The following is a 10,293-nucleotide window of genomic DNA, read 5'->3' on the forward strand; positions in this document are numbered from 1 at the left end:
ATTTCAACTATCAAACCAGTACACATACGGGTATGCATATTATGGTTCCCGGACTTGGAATATCTTGCAACAGTTAGCATGCAAGTACGCATACTGTGTTATATCCAATCAATGGTTAATCGTTCTAAACTCCATGTTAATCATTGAAACATTCTTGGTAGACGGGAATAGCTATCTCACACAAACTATTAGCTTCAAAGCAATTTTAAGTGATCAATAGATCAATACGAAACATTCCGAGTCCACATCAAATGACTGTCTCACACAAATCATGTAAGATGTTACTAGGAGATTTTTACATGATCATCTTTTGACTTTCGCCAATAATAAAGATGAACTTGATTAAAGCAAAATTTTACCAACACATATTTTGAGAAATATGAAACGAGTTAAACTCATCTCGAAATATCAAATGTGTATAATGTAAAGTCTATATACCTATAAGAATTTTTTCTCAATAGGAAATAGAATAGAAGCAGACTTCTGAGTGATAGATGAGTTCAAGTCTCCACATACCTTTTGTTGATGAAGTTCCACAAGATCCCCTTAGTAGTTCTTAGTCTTGAATCGATGAACGTGGTGAAGTCTAAAGCTCAACTACACATTCTATCCTAATCCGAGACATGGTTATAAGTAGACTAGAAATCAAGACTTATAGTTTTTGGAAAATAAATTTGACAAACAAGCTTGAGATATCAACGCTTGCGAGTTCGACCGAGCAGTGCTCTAACAGTGTAATGCCCCGAGTTCCAGACCAGGGTCAAACCCATATGGAGATCTGAATTCGAAGTGTTACGGGTCGGAAAAAGACTCATGCATACATATTTTTGCTAATTTACTTTTGCACAAAACATTGTTGAAATTTATTAAACTTAAACTGAAGAATATAAATCCTCTTATTATCTTAACAACGATTTCAACCAAACATACTATTTCAAATCACATTTCAAGCAATACAAATAAGCAATTCAATCATAAGCTACTCATTCATAGCTTTCGTTGCGCCACTCTGATAATTCGGAAAGGGTGTCAATTGGGGTGAGATGACAGCTCAATAGAATGCATTCCCAATTCTCCAAAGATGCGCAAACATAATCATTTTATCAAGCAAAAACATATACCAAGAAACACATTACGACTTTAGTGAATCAATGTTATATTCAACAATCACATTACCAATAATGTTTCTAATAAATTATTTTATTTAGATTCCAATCATGCATTCACAACGCCAAGAATATTTCCAACAAATAATCTAAATTCAGATTCAATACATGAGTTCATAACATTAATACAAAAAATCATCCATTTAGGATTTAACATTTCAATTCACAATTCATCCATATAAGTTCACACTCGAGTTCAACAATTCATTGAATTATATTTCGCACGTGAGTTCATAACACCAATTATGTTTTCCAACAAATCATATAATCTAGATTTCAACACATGATTCACAAATTAATGTTGTCATCACAACAAGTAACTATGAGTTCACAATACCAAAATAATTGTCAACAATTCATTTATCAATGATTTAACACATCTATTCAAGTATTAATATACACAGCGAAACCATGAGTTCACGGTACGAATGTCCTTGGTTCGTACACCCACCTATCATTTATCAGCACGGACAACCTCCATCGATGGTCAGGAACAAAAGTTCCTATGGGGATCCTACCCATATGCTCTCGGGGATCATTACCCGTTTCATTCACGGTGCGAAAACCTTGGTTCGTACACCACCTATCGTTTACCGACACGGACAGCCGCCATCGACGGTCGGGAAACACAAGTTCTCATGGGGATCATTACCCATTTAACTTTGGGGGATCATTACCCGCCATTAGCATGAAACATGTTTCATATAATGGTAAAACATAAACTCATTTACTTTTTATAAATCATTTTCACAAACAACACAAGCAACCATGGGTTAACAACATGAATTTCATTCAAGCATTTGATCAAACACACTAACTGCAACCATATTACATTATATTTTTCATGGTGATAACTTTATCTGATCGTCCTCAAATTTTACAGGTACATTCTTCACACATTATTGTATAACATATCCAAAATTCACACCAAACCAACAGTTCAAAAAAAAAGATATTTATTTTATATGATCATTCTAAAAACTTGGCAGATAATATCATATTATCATATTATTCACAGTAAATTCATATTAATCTCAAATTGAGAAATTCCAAAACAAAATGAAAGATAAGCTGTTTATCTACAACTTTCGTTAAGACATAAAGTTATTTCAACATCATTAAGACTACCTACGAACATCAAAACCACAACAAAGCGAATCTGTCCAGAAATTTCAGAAACATCACTCAAATTCAAACAAACTTTCAACGGTGAATATATGGTGGAATACTCTCAAATTTCAACTAGTGATACCTAATCATGTTATATACCAATAATAGAAGTCTGATCATCCATAATATGCATCAAATTAAATATACAAATTTTAGAACCCTAATGGTATAAGAATAAACAAAATTGAAATAACAAAGAAACACAAAGAGAAAAGGGATTAAACATTCTACCTCAATTCTATTAAGCCTCCACTGATTTTCCATAGTCTTCCTCTCTAAAATAAACCATAATTTTATCTCCTTCTTCTCCATAACTTTTAGTTTTCTCCTCCCTAAAATTTCTTTCCTAAACTTTTTTTTATAAAAAACTTAATAATACTAATGTTTATTTCTTTTAATTGTCTATTCATTTTCTCCTAATTTTATTTATTAGTAATTATTCTATTTCCACCATATCTTGTATCCTTTCTAGTTCAATCAACCCTCCTAGTCTAAGGCCAAGGAACAACAACCTAAGACACAAGGTTAACTAATTTCGGTATAACCCGACCCAAAACCGTAACTAAAAATACCGGGTATCACATTCTACCACCCTTAAAGAAATTTCGTCCCGAAATTTAGAAAATAAATATAATCTCAAAATTATAAATAATATAAATAAAATAATAAACAACAACAAAATATTTCAATCCACCACACAACTAGTTTCATACGAATTTCGACCAAATCAAGAAAATCCATATGCATAAACTTAAGCAAACAACACAATCATATTAAACAATCATGCAATAACAATTCATATAACATTCTTTTTTTTTTATCATGGTCCCGTTCAAGATCTAAAGCCTAGAGCTCTGATACCAACTTGTAACACCCTGAGTTCCGGACCAGCGTCAAACCCATATGGAGATCCGAACTCGAAGTGTTACGGGTCGGAAAGAGACTTATGCATACATATTTTTTCTAATTTACTTTTGCACAAAACATATTTGAAATTTATTAAACATAAACTGAAGAATATAAATCCTCTTATTATCTTAACAAAGATTTCAACCAAACATATTATTTCAAATCACATTTCAAGCAATACAATTAAGCAATTCAATCACTAAGCTACTCATTCCTAACTTTCGCTGCGCCACTCTGATAAATCTGCAAGGTGTCAATTGGGGTGAGATGACAGCTCAATAGAATGCATTCCCACTTCTCCAAAGATGCGCATACATAATCATTTTATCAAGCAAAAACATATACCGAGAAACACATTACCACTTCAGCGAATCAATGTTATATTCGACAATCACATTACCAATAATGTTTCTAATAAATTATATTATTTAGATTCCAATCATGCATTCAAAACGCCAAGAATATTTCCAACAAATAATCTAAATTCAGATTCAATAAATGAGTTCATAACATTAATACAACAAATCATCCATTTAGGATTTAACACTTCAATTCACAATTCATCCATATAAGTTCACGCTAGAGTTCAACAATTCATTGAATTATATTTCACACATGAGTTCATAACACCAACTATGTTTTCCAACAAATCATATAATCTAGATTTCAACACATGATTCACAAATTAATGTTGTCATCACAACAAGTAATTATGAGTTCACAATACCAAAATAATTGTCAACAATTCATTTATCAATGATTTAACACATCTATTCATGTATTAATATACACAGCGAAATCATGAGTTCACGGTACGAATGTCCTTGGTTCGTACACCCACCTATCGTTTATCGGCACAGACACCCTACATCGATGGTCAGGAACAAAAGTTCCTATGGGGATCATACCCATATGCTCTCAGAGATCATTACCCATTTAATTCACGGTACGAAAACCTTGGTTCGTACACCACCTATCGTTTACCGGCACGGACAGCCGCCATCGATGGTCGGGAAACACAAATTCCCATGGGTATCATTACCCATTTAACTCTCGGGGATCATTACCCGCCATTAGCATGAAACATGTTTCATATAATGGTAAAACATGAACTCATTTACTTTTTATAAATCATTTTCACAAACAACACAAGCAACCATGGGTTAACAACATGAATTTCATTCAAGCATTTAATCAAACACACTAACTGCAACCATATTACATTATATGTTTCATGGTGATAACTTTATCTGATCATCCTCAAATTTACAGGGACATTCTTGACACATTATTGTATAACATATCCAAAATTCACACCAAACCAACGGTTAAAAAAAGATGTTTATTTTATATGATCATTCTAAAAACTGGGCAGATAACATCATATTATTCACAGTAAATTCATATTAATCCCAAATTGAGAAATTCCAAAACAAAATTAAAGATAAGATATTTATCTACAACTTTCGTTAAGAAATCAAGTTATTTCAACATTATTAAGACTACCTACGAACATCAAAACCACAGCAAAGCGAATCTGTCTAGAAATTTCAGAAACATCACTCAAATTCAAACAAACTTTCAACGGTGAATATATGGTAGAATATTCTCAAATTTCAACTAGTGATACCCAATCATGTTATATACCAGTAATAGAAGTCTGATCATCCATAATATGCATCAAATTAAATAGACAAATTTTAGAACCCTAATGGTATAAGAATAAACAAAATTGAAATAACAAAGAAACACAAAGAGAAAAGGGATTAAACATTCTACCTCAATTCTATTAAGCCTCCACTGATTTTCCATAGTCTTCCTCTCTAAAATAAACCATAATTTTATCTCCTTCTTCTCCATAACTTTTAGTTTTCTCCTCCCTAAAATTTCTTTCCTAAACTTTTTGTTATAAAAATCTTAATAATACTAATGTTTATTTCTTTTAGTTGTCTATTCATTTTCTCCTAATTTTATTTATTATTAATTATTCTATTTCCACCCTATCTTGTAGCCTTTCTAGTTCAATCAACCCACCTAGGCTAAGACCAAGGAACAACAACCTAAGACACAAGGTTAACTAATTTCGGTATAACCCGACCCAAAACCGTAACTAAAAATACCGGGTATCACAAACAGTAAGCAATATGGTTCATTCAAGACTTATAAAAGCAGATATGAGACCTAATTTTAAAACTGGAATATGCAAACACAAAATAAAATGTGTTGTGAAAATTATAGAGAGACTGGGGCTAAGGATTTCACTATTTAGCAATTCCAAAGTGATACTAATTATAACCATGCAATTTCACATGTTCAATTTGATTCTCATTGCAAAAGTAGATTTTTGAAAACAACAAATGTTAATCCAAAGCATGGGACATCAAAATCCTAGGCTAAGCATGTTCAATCAATAGAAAATACAATTTTTTAACAAAAATCATAAAATCTATTTTCAATCCTGGAAAATAATCATAAATAAAAATTGCACAAAATAAATAATTAGGAATTACCCCTTTTTCATTGGCAAAATAGCTTCCTCCGTCGCCAGAGTTTGGGTTTAGCTCCTCATCATCGATACACACTCAAAATATGATTTTATTTCTCAAAAGGTGTTCACAAATAATGAAAAGGAAGGAGAAACGATAAAAATCGGGTTCTGTAACATTTACAATTGTTACAAGAAACGATACACATAATATGTCACTGTCATTATAGCTATGCGACTGTTTTCTGGCGTCAATGTTTTTCGTGTTCTTCCTCCTTATGCAGCAACAAAAAAATATTCTACAACTATGAATTTCACTCTGTTCTTCTACCAATTCTCTCAGTCCGTGTGATATTACTCAACAGACACACTCCAAATTGGTTGAAACTCGTGTATTGGTTGAGTTAAACATGCTGAAGTCACATGAACATAGTGAAGAAAAATCGGGTTTTCCCGTGAACTCAGTTTTCTCTCAAAACTGATTATCTAGCCAAACTGATCAATTTCAACGATCATACCACGCCTTTTAAGCCCATAGGAACAAACCCAATCAAATTCAGCCGTTGATTCTCTCTGAAACTCCTCCAAATTCTCAACCCTAATTTTGCTTGGTGACTGTTATTGTTTCCCGCCAAAATTGTATTTTAAATGAAGAAGAAGGCCATCCCTTATCTAACAGCTGGGGCGCGAATATCAGGTGGGTGCCCCTTAGTAATTAGGGTGCCTGTTAATGTCCTCCGGGGATGTCCCGAGTAATTTTTCGAGCCGATTTTACCAAAAATGTTTATTTCTCAAAAAAACCTACAAACACATAAAACACCATAATAAGTACAAAATCGAGTACTAATAATACAGAAAATTGAGGACTACTTAGTCACAAAAATGTGTCTGTCACCTGTAAGTCTTCAGGTTCTTCACAGTAACACGATCAAGTCTCAACATTTATATTGTTCCTAATCTAACCTAACTAAGTTCACTTTAGTAATCAAATCAAGTCGTCTCGACTTTTGGAGCTAAAATATGACAATCAAACTTGACATACCATGGTGGGCTCAACTGAGCAATGCTCTTACAATAATCCCATGTTTGTTTTACTTACTAAATTAAAGAAAGTGAATTTCTGGTTGATTCAGTTAAACAAACAAAGGGTTAGGAATCTTATTGTACAAGCAAAATGTGGCATGTGAATGAAGCTATTCATGCTACTCATTTGGTTATATTAATAGTGTATTTTTGGCAAGGGCGCAAAAATCATAAATTCGCCTCTGCCCTGTAGCAAAAATACAAATTATACATTTATGGAATCTTTCAATGACCAAAGGAGTTATGCACTGATCCATATGTCATGTCTATGTATATATGTACTAGGGATTCACCCAACTCAAATCTCAATATATATATATATATATATATATACCAAGTATCTCAGTATCTAGATTGTGCTCACTTCCTTATTGGATCTATATTGATTGGACAACTCCTAGTTGTATTATCCACTAGTACAAAGCAACATTAATTGACCTTAAAATGCCACTGGTGTTCAATGCAACTCCTCACCAGATGTTCAGTGGCTATACACGATGTATATTCAGGATATACTAAGATCCTAGATGGATATCCAATGGTATATAAGAAGATGGATATAGAGAAAAAACATAGATGGTTTTACTTGTTTACTAAGGTGAACGGTGTTTCCATATCTGTGTAAAGGCCACTGCCAAGATAAACCCATCCTACTGGACTGAGATCTGGTCTGACTAATGTCAACACAACGGGCATATACAAGGGAACCAGTGGTTGATAAACCTAACTCTAGATCAACTCAGTTGGCATATACAAGGAATCCAGTGGTCAATTTTATTGAATTTATTCCGGTTGGTCTGACGGTCTGGTCTAATTTTTTTTTTTCATTTTGTTATTTTTTATAATGGTATCTCAATCACTCTATTTCATTATAGCATTGGTAACAATTCGATGCGTGTGTCCCACCAAATCACTTAGAGAAACATATTTCCAAACAATAAAATATAAACAGAAGGTGAAAAGAACTCAACGAGATATGACGAAACTACCATGTTATTTCTAACACCTTAGTTTTGTGCTTTTATGAATAGACTCTATTTTTGGGTTCCTCAACTCCTACAACCAAGATGCTTCCATCACTTAGATTGATTACAACTATCTTTAATTGGCACAAATTTCTAGGCTTTGGAGTTTATAATGCAACTAAAAGTTTCTTCCATACCCCCAAACTTAAATCTAACATTGCCCTCAACGTTCTAAAGATAAAATTAAAAACATGCACAAGGAGAAATTGTTACCACTCGAAGGAAAGGAAAATAAGGAAAGATATTACCGTGTCGCATGAGCAAGGGTTACCTTCCAAGGAGTGCTAAGTTTAAAGTCTTTAGCCAGAAATCAAATGCCACAAAAGGGATTGTCACCTTCCAGAGTCATATACCAATAGCCGAAATAGATGCGGGTCCTCGGAACCAAATAGATCCGATACAAATATAGAACTACCATCTTGGAATAGAAAAATGAACAAACGGACGGAGCACAACCTTACCTAGGGTTTCTCTCAAGACAACTAGACTTATCTGGGTGTCCTTGTGGGCTCTATATGAATGTTTAGAAAAACATGTTCAGCCGAACGACAGGTCTCTAAGAATTGGATTTCCTCATGGAAAATATCTGGAGGATCGGGTAGCAGAGTTTGAAGAAACTCAAGTAATACCTTAAATGCACAAAGCTCGAGTCCCAATTAGGAATACTTGACGATCACCAAAATCATCATTACCCCTAAACTTAGGGTGAACGATATCCTCAAATGGACCAAGATCTATGGGATGGATTCTAAGATCCATAAAGTCAGTACAATGACCAACTTTTTTTCAGAACGGGTCATCTAGATGAACAACATCATCGTATAATGAATTATCAAAGAAAATCTCTAATATAAGCTCATCAACATGAAAATTACTTTTCTCAAAAAAAACTAGCCCCTTTAAATTTCCTAAAAAAATAGAGAATAAGACGTTGAAAAAAAAAAGAGGGCCACATACTCCTATGATGTGACCCGACCGCATCGTAGCTGCTCCGGCCCAAGAAGAACAAATTAAGCATTTCTTAATCTAACGAACCAACTCTACGCAAAACATAAGACACGGATCGAGTATCAATCTTTCGGTCGACAATCTCCAACCTTAGATTACCAAAAGGGGTTTCATTTCTCAATCCAAACAACATAATATCAACCAATCAAACATGAGTATTTTTGATCCAACGATTATACCAGAAAACACAACCTTCATCCGGATCCAAACCAAATCTGACGAACATACTCAAGCCAAAAAAGTTATAAAAAACCCTCTCATCTCTTCCGAGGATCAAAAAAACACAATCAAAATCAGATTCCAAACAGAGAAAGAGAGAAATTTTCTGTGGAGAGAAATTAAAATGTCAGGAAGAGGGAAAGGAGGAAAAGGATTAGGAAAGGGAGGAGCAAAGAGACACAGGAAGGTATTGAGAGATAACATTCAAGGTATTACTAAACCAGCAATAAGAAGATTAGCAAGAAGAGGTGGTGTTAAACGTATCAGTGGATTGATTTATGAAGAGACTCGTGGTGTTCTTAAGATCTTCTTAGAGAATGTCATTCGTGATGCTGTTACTTACACTGAACATGCCCGAAGAAAGACTGTCACTGCTATGGATGTTGTCTATGCTTTGAAAAGACAAGGAAGAACCCTCTACGGATTTGGCGGTTAGGGTTTTGTTAAATAATGTTGAATGAGGCTTTGAATTGTTTTTTTTTTTTGTTTGTTTGTTGGGTTTCAAATGTATTCGGAGATTAATTTAATCCAATCTTTTCTCTCATTTTCAATTTCTCCATCAACAAATCCAGTATCAGCTAATATTATTGAATTTGATTTCAATCGACTATTCATTCCCTGCACCAAAATTGCTCATCTTGCCGAATGTCTCCATGTTCTTTTTCTCTTATACATATGTTCTTATGCAATGAAATCTGTGTACATAAAGGTTGTTTTTTGTTTGTTTGTTTTGATTTCAATTTACTTAGTTTCTGTATCAAATTACTGAGTATGAGCTTTTACCTCAATGCCTTTCTTTTATTTCACCGCTCTTCCGTTTAGTTGAAGGCCGTTCATTGTTGGGTTCGGAAACTTGGGTTTTGCTTCGATTTATTGATAAATGCTTCTTTGATTCATGTGTTCGAGTGATGCCTGTAAAGTGTTTGATGAAATGGGGTACCGGATTAGGGATCTTGGAGTGCAATGATATCTGGGTTGTCAAAATGGGAATGAAGTAGAGGCTTTGGGTGCAATGATTTCGTTGTATTTGTTTCTAATGCTTTATAGTTCATGTATGCTAAATTTGGTGAATACTCCCTGTTTTTTATGAAGCATGGTCTTGAATGATGTATCTGTTTCTAATGCTTTAATGTTCATGTATACTAAGTTTGGTGATTTGGTTTCCTCAAGGTAGGCATTTGGTCAAATGATTGCAAGAGATCTGGTGCGATGGATCTTGTTGATATCT

The 10,293-nt window shown here is 33.8% G+C and overlaps 1 protein-coding gene across 1 annotated transcript; it reads left to right on the forward strand.

Annotated features, from left to right (window-relative positions):
• Positions 1-9,127: 9,127 nt before the first annotated feature.
• Positions 9,128-9,609, forward strand: LOC113334863 (histone H4). Its single transcript, XM_026581090.1, has one exon. It carries the CDS (start codon positions 9,190-9,192, stop codon positions 9,499-9,501), a length of 312 nt encoding a protein of 103 aa, XP_026436875.1. The 5' UTR covers positions 9,128-9,189; the 3' UTR covers positions 9,502-9,609.
• Positions 9,610-10,293: the final 684 nt, after the last annotated feature.

The sequence above is a fragment of the Papaver somniferum genome, unplaced genomic scaffold (genome assembly GCF_003573695.1).
Source record: "Papaver somniferum cultivar HN1 unplaced genomic scaffold, ASM357369v1 unplaced-scaffold_137, whole genome shotgun sequence".
In the NCBI taxonomy this organism is placed as follows: Eukaryota; Viridiplantae; Streptophyta; class Magnoliopsida; order Ranunculales; family Papaveraceae; genus Papaver; species Papaver somniferum.

Coding starts and splice junctions, on each gene's coding strand:
- LOC113334863 (XM_026581090.1), top strand. CDS start 9,190: ATGTCAGGAAGAGGGAAAGGAGGAAAAGGATTAGGAAAGGGAGGAGCA.